At 40.4% G+C, this 21,960-nt stretch overlaps 1 protein-coding gene and 1 pseudogene across 4 annotated transcripts in view; one reads left to right on the top strand and one right to left on the bottom strand.

The window, feature by feature from the left end:
* The window catches only part of DMD (dystrophin), a 1,914,059-nt gene that overhangs the window by 1,675,719 nt on the left and 216,380 nt on the right, over positions 1-21,960 (top strand). For all 4 annotated transcript variants that reach the window (XM_054720874.1, XM_028129748.2, XM_054720891.1 and 1 more), the window contains one exon: positions 18,734-18,794. In XM_054720874.1, the coding sequence (XP_054576849.1) occupies positions 18,734-18,794 (61 nt within the window). The remainder of the gene's footprint in view (positions 1-18,733; positions 18,795-21,960) is intronic.
* On the bottom strand, positions 9,781-10,135 carry LOC129150231 (60S ribosomal protein L35a-like; annotated as a pseudogene).

Genomic DNA, 21,960 nt, shown 5'->3' with positions numbered 1-21,960 from the left:
GTAGTGGGAATTTATACGTCAGAACTGGCTCATATTGGCTTGAGAGAGCCAATTGTCAAATATAGAGGAATTGTGAGCCAGTTGTTAAACCAACCTTTGGTAGCTTGAAGTCAGCCATAGGGGGAGTTTACCCCACAAAACTGGCAAATACTAATTCAAGGCTTTCTTTTTTTTTTTTTCTTTTTTGTATAGCTGCTTTACCAGAACACTGCCAAATTTATTTTTCAGATCACCCAAGTCCCTGGAGGGAAAGCTCAGGATCCATATATCTACCTGCCTTATATAGGATGACCACAGGTCCTGGTTACTCTGGGATGTTCTTGGGTTTAGCCCTGAAATTCTCATGTCCCAGGAAACTTCCTCAGTCCTAGGCATACGAGGATGGTTGGTCACCCTAGACTCAGGTAAAGTTCTGTGGAAATAGAACCCTAGATGAAAGTTCCTGTACAAGTAACTTGTCAGGAGAGCAGCTCTTATGTGAAGGAGAGTAAAGGAAGCAGGATAAGGTAGAGGGAATGCTGGTCAGGAAGTCAAGTGAGGAGGTATAGACTAACTTCAGACTGATCCCACAGGCTGGAACACACATTGTACCATGGAGTTGGCCCCATGTTTAGGCAAGGGAGCTGGGATTTTGCTCCCCCATGCGAGTCAATTATTGGCTATGGATTTCTGGGGAGTAGGGGACTGCAAGGCAGTTCCCATTTTATTGAGAAAGGTTTTCTGGAGACCAGAACAATGGGCTCATACCAGCCAACACTCACAGCAGCTGGAGATGGGTATGAGCATAGGGGAAAAAGGGATCTAAACGAGACATTAATAACATTAACCTCTCCCAGATTTTATGAAGCTGCTTTGGTACCCCATACATAATCTGGCTTTAAAGCTAAGTGGTGACATTAGTTTGATCACTAACCACTCCTTCATCACGGACCTGCATGGATATTAATCCAGTGGCATGGCAGAGATGAAACAAATGCCTATTTCTTATTTCATCTTCCTCATTATGGCAATCCTCTGGGCCTCGTGGGGACCTATGGCAGGGAGACCAGCACCACAATTCTAAATCAGTTTCATGGCACATGGGCACTATTTTAGTGGAATGCTGGGTCTGAAAGGTATATTTTTACACTTCCAAGAAAATAAAGGCATTTGTGAGTTTGGCCTAGAGTAGCTTTTTGTCATCTGTCTCAAAATATAAAGCTTTGCACAACATAAATGGGGAATCACATCCCTATGGGCAAAAATCATTACTTTCGTTTTTCCATTTGGATGTTTTCCATTTTCAGAGCACAACCAGTTTGGGATTACAAAATAATTTTTGGTTAGAACTTTGAATTGAGGACAAAAGGCATTTTTGTTTTTCTGTAGACTTAGATGAACTCTTCCTGGTTTACAAACCATTCTCTTGGGCTCTTTAAATATACTTTCAGATATCAACAATGATAATCATCTTGATTTCAGTCTACTGCAAATACTGCCTTGTTATGTGCTATGTCTCCCTAAAGCTGTAAGGAACAGGAGGAATAAGCTTAGGTGATGAGGGGTATTTTAAGGATACCTGGGACCATAAGAAAGGACGGGGAACAATAGTCACCATGATGTCTATGGTATTTGCTTCTCTCTGTATATGCCTCTGCTGCTATAGACTTCAGACTGTCAGAGTATAATGGCTACTCTCTCCTCTCTACTTTATGACTTCTACTACTACATTATACTCCTGTTTTCTTCTCTAGATCTCTGACTTTTTCACTTCCACAACTCTCTACCGTCTACATTTCTCTCTGTGTATTATAATCAAACTCTCCAAGAAAGAGCATCTGATTGGGTCAGCTATTTCCTATCTGTTTCAAATTTAAGGCCACCTCATAGGCCACAAACTAGGCTGTAAAGCAGGTTTTCTTGACCTGGGCACAATTGACATTTGGGGCCAGATAATTTTTTTGTTGTGGGATATGTCCTATGCATTTTAGGATGTTTAGCAACACCCTTGGCTTCTACTTACTACATGCCAGTAGCAACCCTCTCCCTCCGTTGTGACAAACAAAAAATGTCTTCAGACATTGTCAAATAGCCCCTGGAGGGTAAAATTGTCCCTGTATACCAACCCCTGGACAAGGTGTAGCCATGGCAGTGGAACACTAAGTAGAATGACCTATGTCTGAGGAATTATCTGAGACCACTTTTCTATCCTCCACATCCTCTTCAATGAAAATGAGTGTCCTCAGCAGACAGCCTTTAACTGTCTTTCCCTTAAGAAATTGTCTCGGTAGCCCCACTCAAGATCACCCCTCTTCTACTGGCAGTTCCTACTCAATGCAGGAGTACCAAGTCCTATCCATTTGGGCCCAACTCAGGAGAACGCTAACATTCTAGCTCAAGAGCTCCTGTGCGATTGACTAAGACTATCACTGGGCCTACATCCCAGCTTGCCTTCCCCCTATTTCCATTCCTGCTTCCTTCTTCTGCCTTCCACAGGTGTTGATCCCAAGGACACATCTTACTAAATATCCTGCTCTCTAAATTTGATCCTGGAACCTGCTTCCTGAGGAACCCAATCTGTGAGGGAGCAATGTAACTGACAGTCATTTAGAAGCATCTGAGAAAAACGCATTCTAGTCACTGGGTCATTTGTTTTACTCTTGCTTTCATAATGAGTTTGATAATTTTGTCCAGTATATGTAGTGATGATCATTAAGGTGTCTGACCTCATGATCTCCATTAATGGGTAAGGACTTTTGGGACAGCATAAAATTATTTCATCTTCTTGCTTTACTTCTTAAGCTCAGTAGCACACATACCAACGATAGGAAGAATTAGAATGTAGAAAGAAAAAAAAACAATCAGAATGAAGGATAGTCGGTAAAATATCATAAAAGGAAATGGGTTGGAATGTGAGCACCATAAGGGTAAAGGGCATGCATTGCTCTTTTTTATTTTTAATTTCATGCATCTAACACATTGCAGATAAATGCAGAATATGCCTTGATTAAATGAATAACTGGGCACTCTAAAGGTTATTCCCACTCTAATACAATAGGAAAGAACTTACTCTAGTGCCTAGTCTCATAACCTGAAAAAGTTATGGGCTTCACTTCATTTTTAGCTAAGAATTGGTTCATTCTGTCACTCAGCAAATATCTACTCAATGAACAATATAAGTAAGATTCTGTTCTAGGTGCTGAGGAAACAGCATTAAATAAAAGAAAATCTTTTGTCATGAGATTAATTTTAATAAGAGAAGACAATTAGGTCATGGTAAGTTTGATAAAGCAAGCTAAAGGTAATTAGTGAAGAGTACTCTTTAAATAAGGCAGTCAGCGTGGTGACATTTGAGTAGAGAAGTACGGGAGCAAGCCAGGAAGATGGGAGCAACGGGTTCCAGGTAGAGAAAACAGTACATGCAAAGGCCCTGAGATGGGAGCATGGCATAGAGGGATTGAGGAACAACAAGAAGGCTAATGTGACTGAAGCCAAGGAAGCAAGATGATGAGTGATAGGTCATTGAGCAACCAAGAGCCTGGCCAAGTAGGGCCTTATTAACTATGGTTAAAAGCCTTTGGAATTAGTTCTTGAAAAGAAAGGAAGAGTTATGAGGGTTCTGATCTAAGAAGTCACATATGACAAACTGTGCCTATTAGCATTCATTCATTCATGTATTTATTGACCAAAGCTAGGCCCTTAGAATAAGAAGATGAGAAAGACAGAATCCTGGCCTTGGGATACTCAAATTCAAACCAAAAGAGATGGACGTATATAAAAAAAATCATGACCTTCCATAGTTCTGGTAAATAGTGGGGATAGAATGGAAGGAGTAATTAATTCTACAGTGAAAGAAATGAGATATTCTATACAAACTAGTATTAATGCACATTGTCACTAAGGATACATGCAAATCCAAGGTAGAGGGTATTTCATCTGATAGAAATCTAGCAAAGACTGCTTCTGATTGCTTGGCCCTTGATTTCACTTAGCAAGTGTCATAAGATGTATTTGGTGATGAGAATCAGGTTCTCCCTTCTACTTAGTCATTCTTATATGATAAATATCCAGTTTTACATGTCACCTCCTTATAGCCCCTTTGTCCAGAAAAGGAATTTTTTTAATGTATGTATAATGAATATAAGTATAGGTTTTACAGAGTGCTAATGTTTTAATGAGCTAGAAATAGGCAGACAAGAGAGAGAATAAATGGGGGCATTTTGACGTAGAAAGAGAAAATCTGAGCAGGAAATGTCTTGGGGGGGGGGGGCGCGGAATTGGAAGAAGAATAGAATAGAATGAGCTCATTTGTGGTGTAAGTTAAGGACAGAAGGAATTTATTTTCAAAAGGTAAAAAGTGAGAGTTCACATTGTAGAACTCGACCTAGGCCAGCTATCAGGGGAAAGTGAATGATTCAATAGACTTGGCCCAGGAGGTCTGGAGCAGATACATCTATTAGAGGTGTCAGGGGAAGAGAGAAAGTATTGAACCACTTCAGTTATTCCTAGAGCCCAATACAAAAGCTCACCAGAAACTTTTCTATCTTAGGGCAAAATAAAGGACAACAAGGCTTAAGTCTTAAACAGAACAGACCAGATAATTCCTCTAACATGAACCAACCACACTAATTTAAATTAAAAAAAGAGTACATTTGGTAATGTGAGGTTTAATTTAAAAATCAGAACTAAATTTAGAAATTAAAATGAAAACATCTTGTTTTGTTTCCTTCTAAAAATTCTTAGCTGTTCATTTTGAAATCCTAAGCAATCTATACTAATAAAACAGTAATGTGCTAATTAGACCAGGAGACCTTCCAGAGACCTTCCAGACATCCTTCTGGACAAAGCCAGGGCTTTGGCCAGCCTGCAAACCACCCCCAAATGGTCCTCAGCCTCTCGCTCAGGACTGCCACATTCCCCAGCGGGGACTCTCACCCAGATGGGGCGTGGCCAGCCTACAAATGACCCTCAGCCCCTTGCCCAGGCCCACCCCACCCCCAGCGGGGACCCTCACCCTGGTGAGGGTGTGGCCAGTGTGCAAACGGTCATCAGTCCCTCGCCCAGGCTGACCATACCCCCCAGTGGAGACCCCCACCCCAATGGGGGCATGGCCGGCCTGTAAACCACCCCAGGCCCCTCGCCCAGGCCAGCCCCACCCCCCAAAGGGACTCCCACCCTGATCCGGGACCCCCTTCAGGGCAGACCAGCCAGCCTCCACCCATGCATCAGGCCTCTATCTATACTAATAGACTGGGAGACCTTTCTGATGTCCTTCCAGACAAAACCATGGTGGCGGGGCCAAAGCAGAGGCATTTAGGGGTGATCAGGCCAGGAGTGGAGGGCAGTTGGGGGTGAGCAGGCTGGCAGGGGGGTTAGTTGGGGGTAAGCAGGCTGGCAGGGGGGGCATTTGGGGGTGAGCAGGCTGGCGGGGTGGGGCAGTTGGGGGTGATCAGGCCAGCGGGGTGGCAATTGGGGGAGAGCAGGCTGGCAGGGGAGGGCAGTTGGGAGTGATCAGGCTGGCAAGGGGGGCAATAGGGGGCAAGAAAGCTGGCGGGGGGGTCAGTTGGGGGCAAGCAGGCTGGCAGGCCAAGTGGTTAGGGGCAATCAGGCAGGCAAGTAGGTGAGCAGTTAGGAGCCAGCAGTCCCAGATTGCATGAGGGATGTCCGACTGCCGGTTTAGGCCTGATCCCACAGGGATCCCACAGGGATCCCACAGGGATGGAGCCTAAACCGGCAGTTGGACATCCCCAGAGGAATCCCAGATTGGAGAGAGTGCAGGCCGGGCTGAGGGACACCACCCACCCCCACCCCAATGCACGAATTTCGTGCACCAGGCCACTAGTACTAATATAAGAGGATAAAACACACTTGACTCATACTTGACAGCAGCATTAGAATGTGAAAGGAAGATCTGTCTCCTTTCATGTTCTACTACACTGAGGACTACATAAAATTTTTAAGAATCAGAGAATAGCTGGAAGAGAAATTATTTACTAGCATTTTTTTCTAGGCTCATGTTTTGGTAGTAGTTTCTAAAAATATTTTTGTTGATTTTTAGAGAGAAAGGAAGGGAGAGAGAGAAACATCAATGTGAGAGCGAAACAATGGTTGGCTACCTCCTGCACACCTGCAACCAGATATCAAGCCCAAAACCTGGGGTTGTGCCCTGACCAGGAATCAAATAGGCAACCTTTTGGTGCAAAACCCACACTAGCCAGAGTTTTGGTAGTAGTTTAATTGCTTTAGGTCAGTGGTCGGCAAACTGCGGCTCGCGAGCCGCGGTTTGCCGCTCTGTTGACTAATGAGTTTGCCAACGACTGACCTAGACTCTCAATTCCAATAATTATAGGCTGTTGTTGTTCCTTGTGATTAAGCCCTTATCCCAGTGGTCAGCAAACTCATTAGTCAACAGAGCGGCAAACCGCGGCTCGCGAGCTGCAGTTTGCCGACCACTGCTTTAGGTAGTAGTTTTTAATAGTCAGTTTAATCCTAGAACCATAGAGTCTCTCTCATTTGCCTGGTTCACCTGAGATTCCTCACACTGTCAGTAAGTTAGTTAATGGAATAAATATCCTGCTAACTTACCACATTAATGATGATAATTATAGGGGTAGGACTAAGAATACAGAAAACATTGAGCACTTTTTGCTTTTAACACTGAGGAAGCATTTTACATGGAATAACCTGTTAATCCTCACAACAACCCTATAAAATAAGGATTGTTATTGTCTCCATTTCACAGAAGAGAAAACTGAGACTGACAAGTTTAGTAACTTCTAGAGGGTTGCCACTATCACTCTATCTTCTCTATCCCTCTCTCCTATATTAAAGTAAAAAGCTTCTTTTCTCATGCTTATAGATATAGAGGTCAACTAGAGTTTAGGTAATCTAGATAAAGTTTGACTGGGAATCTCTGCCTCAGGCTGCAGGTTGGCTGGGTTTGGTTCCAGGCTGCAAATTCAGTTCAGAAACTATCTCTAAATGTGTTGGGTTTTGAAGGCCATGCTGAAGGATCAGAAACCACTTGGGACATGTGCTTGTGGCAGATCACCAAAGCATAAGTGAACAAAGATCACCAAAGCATCTGTTCATGTCACGTCTGCAAAAGCCTCATTGGCCAAAGCAAGTCACATGGTCAAGCCAAAGGTCAGGGTCTGGGAAGCACACTGCCCACCATGAAACTATCGTTAAGATATAGATGTTTAATTCTTTAACAATGGAGTAAAGAATTGGGACCAAAATTTCATCTCTCCCATTCCTTTCATTGTTGCCATATCCTTCATTCTTTCTGACTCCTATCTTGCTTTCTAAATAGATGTACATCCTATCTATAGTCATTTGGTTTTTAATATCCGAGTTGCTCCCTACCGTCTGAAGTTTCAAATTTTACTTTCCTTGAAATTTCCCTGGTGCCCAATACAATGCCTTTCACACAGAGTATTCAGCAAATGGTGTTTACCTGCCGTCTTTTAAAATCACATCTGGAGAGACACTAAAGGCACCTGGCAATATTGCACTGACTTGTTAGTAACCCGACTTAACCCAAATGGCCTGAAGATTGCAGCCACTTTTACCTGGAGGAAAGTTCAATGGTAATGGTCAGCCAGTTCTTTTCAAAATTATTCAGAAATTCCACAAGCATAATTCAGTCACAGCTATATTTATATAGACACCTATTCTCCTCCATCTGTCTTCTTTCCTAAAGTTCTAAATAGCCACAATAAGGTTCTTAGAATTTTGTGTAAGTCAGTTTGAAGGAGCATTTCTTTCATGAGTAATGCAACCAAATATTGTTTATTACACTTTGTGGGACTGTGCAGCCAGCAGCACAGAGTAGTAGATATAGCGTTTATCTCTGCAACTCAGTCACCTTGCCAAGTAGTTTAATATGAATTCTTGACTTCCCCTGATCAAATGTAAGCCTGATACACTACATGACTTGACAATCCACTGACAAATCCAATGGTGTGGTACAGATGGTCCCTAATTTACAATGGTTCAATTTGTGCATTTTCTACTTTACAGTGGCGGGAAAGTAATATACATTCAGTAGAAATCTTACTTTGAATTTTGAGTTATGATCTTTTCCGAAGCGGTGATATGTGGCATGATACTCTGTAGTGATGCTGGGCAGTGGGAAGGAGCCATAGCTCCAAGTCACCTGTTTGATCATGAGGGTTAAAAAGAAACAATAATATTCTACAGTGTATTGTGTTGCCAGTGATTTTTGGGTATTGTGTTTTGTGTTTTCACATTCCGTTATGCCTACAAAATGCTCATCTGTTTCTCATCTGTGAGAAGAGGAAGGCAATTACTAATGAGATGAAACTCAAGATAATTGCCCAACTATAGGCTAATTTAAGTGTTCTGAGCATGGTTAAGGTAGGCCAGGCTAACCTAAGTAAGTTAGGTGTATTATAGTAAATGCATTTTTGACTTTGGCTATTTTAAACGTACAATGGGTTTATCGGGTCATAACCCCATCGTAAGTGGAGGAGCATCTGTATTCTGTTCTCCATGTGTGATGGTCTCAGAGCTTAGTGTTATCTATCTGACAGCTCATATAATATTTACAGGTTGTTATTCGTGAGGAATTTTAGTTAGCCATAAAGATTTTCACAGCTATGGCAGACATTAGAGGTCTCATTCATCACTCCTGTGACCTTCCCCTCTGAATGTAGCCCATCTGTCTCTGCTGTTGAAATCTTTATGGAAAAATCTTCCTATGTTTGAAAGTTTAGTAAGTGATCTTAAAGTTTTTATTGAATCTTTACTTTTGATATATAGTATGGACATATAAAGCACTATTCTTATTTTAATGTTTTGAAAAGTGTGAAATTTAACTTGGCCTTTCAGTTAAATGACAGAAAATGTAATCTTGCTGCAGGAACTATATGCGTCACATCAAAAGGAAATAGAAATAATACAGAAAGCAATTGCAGCCCTGGCCGGTGTGACTCAGTGGTTGAGCATTGTCCCATGCACCGAGAGGTCACCAGTGCGATTCCCAGTCAGGGCGCATGCCTGGGTTGCAGGCTCGATCCCCAGTAGGGGGCGTGCAGGAGGCAGCTGATCAATGCTTCTCTCTCATAGTCCTCTCTTTCTCTCTTTCCCTAGCTCTCTGTAGTCAATTTTTATTAAGTAATTACAATGGAGAAATACGATATGTACATACCTATATGTATATATTCAGCATTAATAATGACATAAAAACTTAAACACTGTATTATAATCTTAATTATGACCTTAGGAAGTAAAAAAAGAAGCAGAAATAAGTTTCTCATGTAATTTACTATTATGAAGAAGACCAGAAGCAAATTCTATAAATAAATTATTTGAATGGGCTGGTTTACAGAACAAGAAAGAGGGAATGACTAACCTTAGATGTTCTCCTTTCATTGACAACTTCTCAAATGGTTGGTTAGGACCCAATTCTACTGCTTTCTCTCTGTCTACCCCCTCCTTCAATTTTTGTGGTCTGGTTAGGCCTTCACCACTCTTGTGAAATTGCCCTGTTGAGATAACCAGGGATCTTGTGGCCAAATACATCTTCCTTTTCTATAGCCTTAGTCCTTTGGAACCCATTGGCATTCATACCTCACCATCTGTCTGCCCTTGTGTTTATTGTACTTTGTTGTAGTTTCTGTGTTGTTTTTGATGGCTTTTCTATTGCCACCACTTTTTTAGGGCATCCCCCAGGGTATAGCTCTCTTTTAACAGCCTTCTTTCTTTAAACAGTCTACCTATTTTCTTTTTTTATGTGAAAACAAATCTATTTTATTTATTTACTCTTCAATAAGTTTAAATCTTTGAGGGGTACAGCATCACACAAATTCTGTGTCCAGTAGCCTTAGCAGGAAGGTTGCTTTGGAATTTGACTCAAACCATGCCACTATTTCCATGAGCACAAATTACCTTTCCCCAAATTACTCTGGTTTTGTTCACTTTGCCACCAGGAGTCACTGTGTTGTTCTTTGATTTGGACACATAAGCACATCTCTTGCCTAGATAGAACTCAGTTTCATCTCAAACATAAACACCTTCAATTTTAGGAAGATCATGTGCTCCCTCTGGTTCCGGAGACTCCACTTACAGCCACACAAATGGCCTTAGACCACAGCCTTCCACACATATTTGTTGTTATAGAAGTTCTGTTCCCAGCAGTCTCTACCAGCTTCAAGATGGTGGAAAAAGCAAGAGTACATCCATTTTCATAGCTTCAGCTGTCATCTAGTACTTAAGCTCTTGTTCTTTCACTTGGGTTTCAGTGAAAGACCCACCTTCCAAATATTTTAACCTAAATATATAATTTATCTGAAATTTACCTTATAGCTATTTTTTTTCTGCCAGTGAAATTCCCAACTGCCTAATAACTAAGCCTTAGAAGTTGAGAGTCATCTGTGATTTCACACTTGCACTGAGTAATTATCGAAATCCACTCTCCTACCTCTAATCCATTGTATATTATGTCACAAGAACAATGTTTTTAAAAAATATATCTTTTTTATTGATTTCAGAGAGGAAGGGAGAGGGAGGGAGAGATAGAAACATCAATGATGAGAGAGAATCACTGAGTGGCTGCCTCCTGCATGCCCCACACTGGGGATCGAGCCTGCAACCCAGGTATGTGCCCTGACCAGGAATCGAACCATGATCTCCTGGAAGAACAATCTTTTTATATTTTCATTATCATAGTACTCTGATTATAAAACAGTTGGTGGCCCTCTATTTCCCATTGTATCAAATATGAACTAATCTGTTCATCATTTATGCTGATGAATAGTGAACAGATGGTCTACCAACAATGAAGGATCTCTTCAGTAGATACCATTGGCTTAGACAGTCAGAGATGTATAAAGAAGTACCATAAGCCCAGGCAATTAGACGGTGTTCAAAGGCATTTCTCTCTGTCACACTTTACACTATACATATGTGGTACATTAATAGTAGTTAGGAGTGGCCTGGCTGTTGTTGCTCAGTGGTTGAGCCTTGACCCATGAATCAGAAGGTCACGGGTTCAATTCCTGGTCAGAGCACATGCCCAGGTGGTGGGCTCAATCCCCAGTAGTGGGCGTGCAGGAGGCAGCTGATTGATGATTCTCTCTCATCATTGATATTTCTATTTCTCTCTCCCTCTCACTTCCTCCCTCTGAAATCAATATAATCATTTTTTTAAAATAGTAGTTAGGAGTGGATCCAAGAGTTGAAGACAAATGCTCAGGTGAAGCAAAGAGGTTGATTCTAGGATTACCATCATTCAGACAACATCCCATAGATATGTGATTATGGACATTATTTGTATGTTAATTAATTTATTGCAAAGCAGTTTCATATCTACTTTCTCATTTTATCCTGACACTATTTTGGGAAGGGAGTTATCATTACCCCCATTTTTCATGTAAGAAAAAGAAGGCTCACAGGGAAGATAAGACTTGCTTAAGTTTGTGTAGTAATGGTGGAGTCAGGACTCAAATCCAGTTCTGAAACTGTGTTCCGGACTCTTTCTACTTGTTCCAGATACCCCTCAAGACACTGAGTTGGGCTCTGAGGTAGAAAGCCAATGTACTGAGTGCTTCTCTGAACTCAAAAAGTTTACAATATATTATGGAAGAGAGGGTATAAGAGGCATGTTCTCAAATAATCCACTGTATCAAGCAGTATATCTAACATGCCTTGAGAATTATGCCAACTAAGTGCCATTTACCTGTGGAAAATGGATTTTTCTCTTTCCATCTGGAACAACAAAAAAAGACTCCTCTTCGTAAGAGTGTAATTGTGTAAAATGCCTTTAAAATGTTCATAGCTTTTCATCAAATAATTATACCTCTATGAATTTTGCTTAAGAAAATTAACAAAAATGCATGCAGAGATTTGTCTACAAAGATGTTCATTGCAGCCTTACTTATAACAGTGAAAACTGGAAACAACTGATTTCTTTAAGAAATTATGGTGCATCTACCAATGGAATGCTGTTCAGCCATTTTAAATGTGAGCCATAGATGCATTGGGAGAGTGGGAGTAGTTCAATGAGAAGCAGGTTTAGCTGTATGTAACAGAAAACTAAACAAGGGCTTGCACAAAGTAAAACATCTTTTTCTAGCCATTGAGTCTGCTCACCAGCTCAACCGGCCGGCCACAAGTACCAGGGAGTTAATGACATGCCCCCAAACTCCAATAGTATCTCTCAAGCAATAGTAAATAAATACTCCAGTTCCCTTGCCCCTGTGAGTGGGGGGCAGGGAAACAGATAACTCTGAAGTGTATTCTACAGTGAAGTCCTCAGCTGCACTGAGCCCAAGGTACCAAAAGCAATAATTCATCTTTTATCAATTTTTCTCCCTTCCCTGTCTTACTACCTGATCCTCTACCAGTGCTTCCTTGAATTACTGCTCAAATTACTTGTACTCACATCCTTGTCTCCATGTCTGCTTCTGAGGGATTTCAACCAAGATGGCTTCCATTCTCCTGGTTTCTAAAGCTCCAACTATTCTCACATCCATGTTCCAGGCAGGAAAAAGGATGGGAAAGGACAAAAGCTGCCTCTCAATTGACTCAACCCATTTTAATGTACTTTGACCCTCCACATGCCCTCTCCACACTTCCCTGCCTTGCTCTGGGCCTTGAGAGGTTGTCCTGTTTGGGCTGCATGAGTGGGATCTCCAGCCCCCTGGCTTCGAGTTGGGCTCAGCCAATTGAGACCTGTGGTAGGAGATGGTCACATGACCTCTTCACCAGTACACATGCATATTTGTTCATTTGGGAGAGAGCAAGGTCTCACTTGCTCTCCCCTATTTATCTCTCCCCGCCATTCCTAGTCCTCCTCTTCTGGTAATGGTTCTCTCTCCTTGCTCCTCAGACCTAGGGGTGGTAATGGCTCCCTGTTGTTATTAAGATTATCCCTTGTGATTCTCCACACCCTGTACAGACCTTTGTGACCAGCCCTTTTACTAAACTCTATTCAACTTACCCAATTTGAATGTGACATCTGTTTCCCACCAGGACTCTGACTGGTACACTACCATTATAATATACTAGAGGCCCGGTGCACGAAAATTTGTGCACTCAGCAGGGGTCCTCAGACCAGCCTGCACCCTCTCACAATCCAGGACTCCTCGGGTAGGGTCCCTAAGCCTGGACTGAGATCAGGGCCTATCAAGGCTTTCCTTTCCCAGGCTGCAGGCAGCTGGCCCCACCCCCGCCACTGCCACTGCTTGCCATCTGTGCAGTGCTTCCCCCCTCCCCTGCCACTAGTGACCTCCCTCTTCAGGTGACAGGCTGGGGTGCAATGGCTTGGCTGGCCTGGGCCTCCCTCTTTCTTTGCTGGGGGGTGTGGCAAGCCCTGCGAGTGGCCGTCTGCCTATCTGATCGCCCCTAACCATTCGCCTACCTACCTGATCACCCCTAACAACTGGTCTGCCTACCTGATCACCCCTAACCCTTCTGTCTGCCTGCCTGATTGCCCCTTACTGCTTGCTTGGGGGCGGGGCCAGCACTGACTTCCGGTTGGTCAGCCTCCAGTCATTACTGGTTGTTATGACCCAGGGTTTTTATATATTAGGATATTCATCTAAAACCTGATCTCATTAAATAATAATGTCCTTGAGGGCATGGAAACTTTTTCTTCAGAACACCACACCCTACTCCACCCCTACCTGCAAATACCTAGCACAGGAACATACATATAATGTGTGTTCAGTAGATACCAGTTGATTGATTTTAATGCAGGAATGTTAGATGTGCTCATTGGAAAATATCCCCGGAGACTAAAATGAAATGCAAAATAGCAGGAACTAAGTCTGTCGTATTTACTGCATTAGTGCCAGCACTTTGCACAGTGCCTAGTGCATAATAGGTATTCTACAAAAATGTGTTGCATAATGAGTGAAGAGATGTTAGGTATTGTTTTGTTTCTTTAGGGACTGAAGCTCTGTTTTTGTCTTTCAGATAAAAATCAGTCTCATCTTAGTTCTTTGGAAATATCCTCTCTGAACTGGCCAGATTATTTAACTTAGACATCTAGAACAGGACCAATGATGGAGATTACAGATCATAGGGAGACAGATTTTTACCAGAATAAAAGAAAGATGTTGCTAATCATCACTAAAGCCATAGGCAATTCAAAAGAACCCCTCTGAGATCTGGTGACAATGAAGTTGTTCAAACAGCTTCTGTAAAATAATTTGGTGAATTTGATGGAAATAGTATAGAGGATAAATTTAGATAACAGATATAGTATAAAGAACTTTAACTATATGACATTACAATTAATCCCTTTTAAGATGTATTTATTTACCAAGTTTGGCAAATATTTATAGACTACCTGTTTCATACCACACATGATAAAGTACAAAGACTAGACAGATCTGGATGCATTCTTTGCTAGCTGCATATGACCTGGGCTACTTTACTGACCATTTCTGAGCTTCAATGTCTTCATGTGTAATATTGGAATCACATGACCTTATAGGGTGTTTGAGGGGTTACATTAAGAAGCATACAGTGCAGGGCACCTAGAAGACATGCAACATGTTATTCTCCGTTTCCTGAATCACCTGACTTCAGTTTGAGTAATAACTCAAATTAGGCTCTAATACTTATTGATTTAGGACCTTACACATACTACTCCATGTGATCTTAATTATCTCATTATCTGCAAAATTAAAATAATACCTCAAATAAGCTACTTGAGATCATGTTTCTAGTACATAAGGGTTTTCCTATCTCCTCCCCCAACACCTTTTCTAGATCAAGAATTTTCAGTGGGAATGATATTGCCCCCAAGGGGGTGAAAATTGGTTCCTGAAGGACAAAAAAACTTACTCTTTTTATGTAAAGCACAGTTGCATACCATATATAACCAGATATTTATTACTACCTGTAGTATTAAAATTTCATGAAGGGAGTAGAGAGATTAGGAAAAAATGTCTTTAAAATACCTAGGTGTGGAGGGGAATGGAGGAGAGAGTGCCAAAAGGTCACTGCTCTAGAGTAGATGTCCTTAATAGCATGTGTCCATTAAAATATTACTAGAATTTGTACACTTCTGAGGATCCAAGTGCCAGTGGCCAGTCAATCCTTCCTAACACCTTTTGCTTAACCCCATAGATGAGGTTTCTATTTTGTCTCCGGTGAATGCTATATTATTTATTTTCATAATCTGCCTCTACTTTTTTTGACCCAACTATGTTATCAAACTCCAAATCCACCAAATATAAGAAAAGTAGATAGAAAGATTAATGCCTGTATGTGGGTCTGAATTCCATAGAGTGCTGTCTTGGCACAGTTTGAATAACATTAGCATTCTTTTTTAATTTTCTGGTTAGGCCCCTGTGTCAATTAAAATATGGCTTAACACCAGGGTGCATCGTTAAAAAACTGGTTGAAATAAGAACTTCTAAACAAAGCCTGGCCTGTGGTTGTGATTTTCAAAAACACATTGGGCACAATATTGGATCCTGTCACCTCAAGGGAAGAAAAGCATTTGAAGGTAGAATTGCTACCCTTTCTTGCTCTTAATAACAAACTGCATGAGGGAAACTCAGAGGTTGGTTTTGGAATAAATAAGCTCAGTGTAGTTTGCTATTTAAATTCAGTAGACAATACCCCCATGGTGCTGGTGCCCTATAATGATGAATGATTTTTACACCCAAGAATCAGAATCACAAAGCTACATTCAAATTACATGTAGTGGTTATAGAAATATCTCTATAAGAAAATACGAAAGGATAGCACAGTCACACATAAAACTATTTGCCAATAAATCTGCTTTTGATGGGCTACTAAAAATGGACACATCAGGCAAAAAAGATGTGTGTGCCTATTACCTAGGCTCCCTTTGTGAAGGATGACAAGCCTCCACTGCCACACTGAGATAAGAAACAGCTGCTGTTGGCGTGGGCACTCCTGCAAGAAATGAAATGATAATTCTGGGACACACTTATGAGAGTTACCATATATTTGATCAACTCTGAATATGTGCAAGACTAGAATTATCTGGCAGCCCCAAGTAAAATTGCCTGGCAACTCTAACAATTTCTTGGGAAGGAGCACTGAATCTAATCGCATAAAACCACCCTCTGATTGTGTATTTCTAAAGCAAGTAGTTCCGGTGTGTGTGTCTGTGGTGGTGATGAGCCTAGGGAGGAATAGGGAAAGGCCATTATTTATTTATTTATTTTTGGATTGAGGACTTTTAGTATAAGATTTTAAGGTTTCAAATGATGACTGCAAGGCAGTTACTTAGGTACATATATAAACTGAGTCAAATAGCAAAAAAAAAAAAAATCTTTCAGCACAAAAAGTTCACTGAGTCTCACCGTTGGGTGTATTTGATAGCAAAACATAAAGGCAAAGCTTTTTAAAACATAACATTTTTATGTATAATTTATGTACTTCATAAAATTTTAACAATTAAGAACTCTATTTGTAAAAGCTTAAAAATTCATATTGATCTGGAACTTATAATTTTTTAGAACATCTTTTAAAATCTTTTCAACTATTTAGTTCAAGCATATTCTGATTACTGCTCTAGGGTGTTTGTTTGGGGAGGGGAGGTTTTTGGGTTGTTGGGTTTTTTTAATGTTTAATAATGCTAAGTCAACTATAGATACTCAATGTAGGTCTAGCCATTAGCTCAGCTGGGCAGCACTGCTTTCTTGCTAGATTTTCTTGTACTGCCAGAGGACATACCTAGCATCTCTTGAGTCAGAAAGACTTTCTGGACTATCAGAATAATAAAGAACTAGAAAGGGATAATGAAAGCAATTGTGGGGCCCATCCCTTAGGGACCTTTAAGAAAAGAATAACTGATCTTTTATCAGATTAGGCATGCATAGGCTTGGTAATACTGCCAGTGAGGGCTGACCTAAAGACTCTCTGGAGTTCTTTTCATGATGCTGTTGATTTTTGGAGCTTTTTTGTATTAAGGTATACCTGACATACAACATTATATTAGTTTCAGATGATCAACATGATGATTTTATATTTGTGTATATTGCAAAATGGTAACCACAATAAGTCTAGTTAACATCCATGACCATTATGATGCTGTCCTTTTAAGAAGAAGGTATGCTGAGCAGCCTGGATCTATGCTTCTGTCTCTCCACCATATTTGCTATTAGAGAGGACTTGGGTTATTAGGTTTCCATAGCACCAGACTCTGCCCAGGTACATCAAGTCCATGCTAAATTCTCAAACATGGTCTTATTTACTCTATGAATTAATCTGTGCAAGAGAGCTGAGATCTAGAGAAGAAAAACAGGTAAGAGTAGGGTAGAGAATGAGAAAGACAGAGGAGGAGAATAGAAAACGGACACAGAGAGAGATTGAAGGCAAGGGTCTACTTCAAAACAGCAGATAAATGTCTTTTCCCCCATATTAAAAACCTGTCTGCCAAAATGAAAAGGACTAATTAGCAGTTAAATATAAATCCATGCTCTGTATCTTTTTAATGACATTTCACCAAGGTACAAAGCAGCATATCTGGTTGAAGGTTGGATGATTTGATCCTTCTATTACTCAATATAAAGTAAAGAATCTGTAGTTTCATTACCCTCAAATTGTCTGACAGTAGGTGAAGTTAACTTATATCAGAAGCTGTTCTTTCATATTATACAGTATAGTCAAGGATATATTAGCTTTGACGTTTTGTTACATCTCAGCACACTGTGGAGTGGATTTACTATGAAACTAATTTAGAAGGGAGCTTTTCATCAAAAGAAATAATGGTCAGCATCAGCTGTGCTTCAAATTATAAGCATGATGGAAATTCAGGAAAAAATCGGCATACAAATAAAATTGCTAGATGTTAATAAGAGTGATTATTATTATCATCTAGTCCTGATGATATTTTATGTCTCCCAAACCCCAGTTTCTTAAAAGTCTATTCAGGAAGAAGATTTTATTGTTGAAGAAATGTTATAGTACATCTAACATGATTATTTTGTTTTAAAGAAAGAAAACACACACAGATTAAACAGTATATAAAAGTTCAGCTTTGTGAAAGACAAAACCTATAATTTAAACATTGAAAACACAGTTTAAAGATAATTGATTTGACTAATACACAATCAAGCCATTATAAAGTGAATTTCCCATACATGAAATTTAATTTTACCTATAGTATTCATCACTCATCTCAAGGTTTTTATAACATTCTGTTATCAGATGTCATTCTCTCACTTTTTGTTATCGTTTCTAATAAGATCATGCTGGTCAACTGACATTTTGAGGCTCCAATTAAAAAGATAATCAGTAAATGAAATCAGTAAAAGCCAAATAAAGAGAAAGACAAACACATCAGAGTGATAAGTGTAGTATTTTAGCTTCAATAACTTGGAATGTAAATATATCACAGAGGGATGTTTCAGCTGCTAAACTAATAAAACCCAGTCAATCACACAGCAAAAGATATCAGAGAAGCAACAGGAAGTATTATAAGACAAGAACCCAATGGAGACACATACGAGAAAACCCATCTGTTTACTCATTCACTTCCTTATCTGTTCTATAGGTATGGCAGTGGAACGTGTGTTTTTTCTCTCTCTTTCTGCATTTATCTTTTGCCTGAATGACTTCAATTTCACTTAGATTAGGACAGAAACTTCAGAACAGCCGGATAATCCATCCTGTGTTCATGGGCAACTGAGCAAACAGACCAATATCAGTGTAAAATTGTAATTCTGGAGATTAATGTTATCTTTCCTGTTTGCAGTGAACTTGACCTCCTTGCCTTTTTTTTTATTTCCTCTTTCAGCTTCTGTCCAGGGTCCCTGGGAGAGAGCCATCTCGCCAAACAAAGTGCCCTACTATATCAAGTAAGTCGGAAGCATCACATTCTCTATTGTGGCTAATCTGTATATTCACAAATGAATTTATTTGTAAAATGTGACATTAGCCTGGCCTACAATACCTAGTTCTTTCTTCCCCAAGGAAGCTTGAATAATCCACTCATGTTTAAATTACCACTGAAAATTTGCTGCTGCAATAGGGAGCTGCCTTTAGGAAAAATCCATTTGATGCAGCCTATGTGTTGTATTTTGTGATTGGAGGTGGTGTGGATTTTTCACAATAGAACAAAAAGCTGCTGATAATATCACTAGTGGCCCAGTGCACAAATTCATGCACATTGAAAGGAAATTAATTAGAAAAAAATATTTTAATATTACTATTGGCCCTTTCTCTATAATAGAAGTGTCAAGCAAACTCACGATCAACAGTGGCAGATCGAAACACACGCATGCTATTGGCGCCAGCAAGATATATATATATATATAAACTTGCTTAATTAGACTTACTTTCTGATTTAGCTAAACTTTTTCCAGCCCAGTGAAGCACCTCAACTTCTCTTTCAGGTAATTGTCAGCAACACAGCAGTAAATATCAACATGAAGCAGATTATTATTGTAGATCATGCAGGGAGAACAAAGGGTAAAATATTTAACTGCAGCAGTGTTTGACTATATTCTGCACAGTGAGAAAACCTGAAGTCATTTTCAAGGTCCACCATTTCTTACTTCTTTTCAGTGGGGTCAAGTTTCTAAGCTTTCTAAATCTCTGTTTTCCGGCTAATGAAAAGAAAATAGGATTCCACTGAGTCTCCTATCTACCTATTCCAGGACTTCTGAGGATCAAATGAGATGAGGCACAAGAAAACGCTTCACAGACATTTGGTTAAAATGTAAAATATTTGCACCTGGCTATAAAGCAAGTCGTGTTCCTGGGCTGAAGAAACTGCAAGAAGGCTAGTAGTCACTAGGGGGAGGAAGCTGGGCGTTGCTACGTGACATCATTACCTGGCGCCCACAGCCACCATTTCTGGGCTGGGCTGGGCTGGGCTGGGCTATGGGCTGCATTTTGCGCCATGGGGTCTTGGCGGCATCAGCTGCAATTTGGTGGGGTGTCACTCCAGGGTGGTGATGGGGCCTGTGTTCCACTTTGGGGAAGTTGAGTGTTGCTTTGTGGGCACCAGGTCCGTGGTGCCATTTATTGTTAAATGGTCTGTCGCCAAGGAGAGGAAGCCAGGCATTGCTATGTGATGTCATTATCTGGTGCCCACAGCCACCATTTCTGGGCTGGGCTGGGCTGTGGGCTGCATTTTGCACCATGGGGTCTTGGCAGCATCGGCTGTGATTTGGTGGGCTGTCACTCTGGGGTAGTGGCAGGACCTGTGTCCCACTTGGGGAAAGCTTGAGTGTTGCTTTGTCAGCACCAGGTCCGTGGTGCCATTTCTCTGTAAATGGCTAGTGCGTGTCTCGGCAGCTCCGGCATTGAGTGTCTGCACCCTGATGGTCAGTGTGTGTCATAGCGACCAGTCGAACTGTCGGACTCTTAGCATATTAGCCTTTTATATATATAGATTAACAGTGGAAGTAAATAGTTACAAGAACAATTTAATCTATTGAGGGGTTTTCCTGCATTTCTTCTTCAGACAGAGATTGAAGGTTTCTGCAACTATATGTACACAAACTGTTTTAGGTGAATAAATACTTCATGAACCCAAAAAGCAGTCAGCAGCAGTCCTGGATTTGTGGAGCTGAGTTGTTCATTCTCAAAATATAGCACTCAGCATTTTTCACATAACAATAACAGAATGATACCATTTCCTGGGGCCATCTGTGTCTGTCAAAGGAGTACAGGTGCTTAAAAGCACCTTCAGCAGGATGCTGCCTGAAATACAAATTATGATACATTGGATCGACATAAAAGAGGGAGGGGAGAGAGGATGTTGAGTTTTTATGATACATTAATGGTGTCTCATCAATAGTGTGAGTGCAACTTAAATTTAACTTGGAATCAGCTACCTCAACAACAATTAAAACTAATAAGATTCATGAAATAGACTTTGATGCCAATTAACCCTTTGCACTCGCTTGCTTTTTTCTCGATTCCTTTATTCTAGTGCTAACCGTGTCGAGTCACACTCGACATCCGAGTGCAAAAGGTTAAATTCTTTGAATTTGCCTCTACCATGAGTCTGACTAAAAATATTAAGTGTTTTTCCATTTTTTCAACCTGCTGTCTTTTATCAAATCTGTTTTTATTCTTCCTTTTCCCATCAATTCTTCATAACTGTTCTAAAACAATAACAGCACTCTTAGATCTTCATTACTACAGTTCTCAAGAAATTAGATTTCATGCCTCAGTTTTGTTAACTCAGAAGAATGGGGATGAGGGGGCTCTTTTGGCTCTTCAAGGAAAGACACATCCTTTAGAAAAGGTTTGTCTTATTAAATTTTTCCAGACAAGGTATCGCTTATCTTTAAAAAATCTTCTTTAATATGCTTTGATCCTGCTTTCTAATTTGCTTATTTTAAAATTTTATTTTTGTTATATATAATTAATGATTTAGTCACTCTATGTATTTTAAATACCTATTTTAAATCACCTGTTTTATTAAACACTATATTGACAGGCACTGTATTGCTTTACATACACTATATATTTTTTCAACCCTTTTATTAAACTCTTCCCAATCACCTTCTATATCATTGCCTTTGTCATGACAAACTTTCATTTCTGACTCAGATTTGAGAACTACTACTTCTTCAACCCATTTACTAGTAAAGTTCTCACTTTATCCAATCTTTATGAGCTGAAATAAAAACTTGTGGCCAAGGTTTTAGTACCAACTGAAAATCCAAGACATCTTTAAGCCATTTTTCTCCAAATCATTACTTGTTTGGGGCTCATTAAAGGTCTCCTGGAGCCCTAGCCAGTTTTGCTCAGTGGATAGAGCATCAGCATGCAGACTAAAGAGTCCCGGATTTGATTCCATTCAAGGGCATGTATGTACCTTGGTCACAGCTTGATCCCCAGCCCTGGTCAAGGCACATGCAGGAGGAAACCAATCAATGTGTCTCTTTCACATTGATGTCTCTCTCTCTCTCTCTCTCTGTCTGTGTGTCTCTCCCCCTCCCTTCCACTCTCTCAGAAAAATCAATGGAAAAATATCCTCAGGTGAGGCTTAACAATAAATAAGTA

Source organism: Eptesicus fuscus, chromosome 1, assembly GCF_027574615.1.
Source record: "Eptesicus fuscus isolate TK198812 chromosome 1, DD_ASM_mEF_20220401, whole genome shotgun sequence".
NCBI lineage: Eukaryota > Metazoa > Chordata > Mammalia > Chiroptera > Vespertilionidae > Eptesicus > Eptesicus fuscus.
The sequence above is the reverse complement of the archived record's forward strand: the minus strand, read 5'-3'. Positions and strand labels throughout refer to the sequence as shown.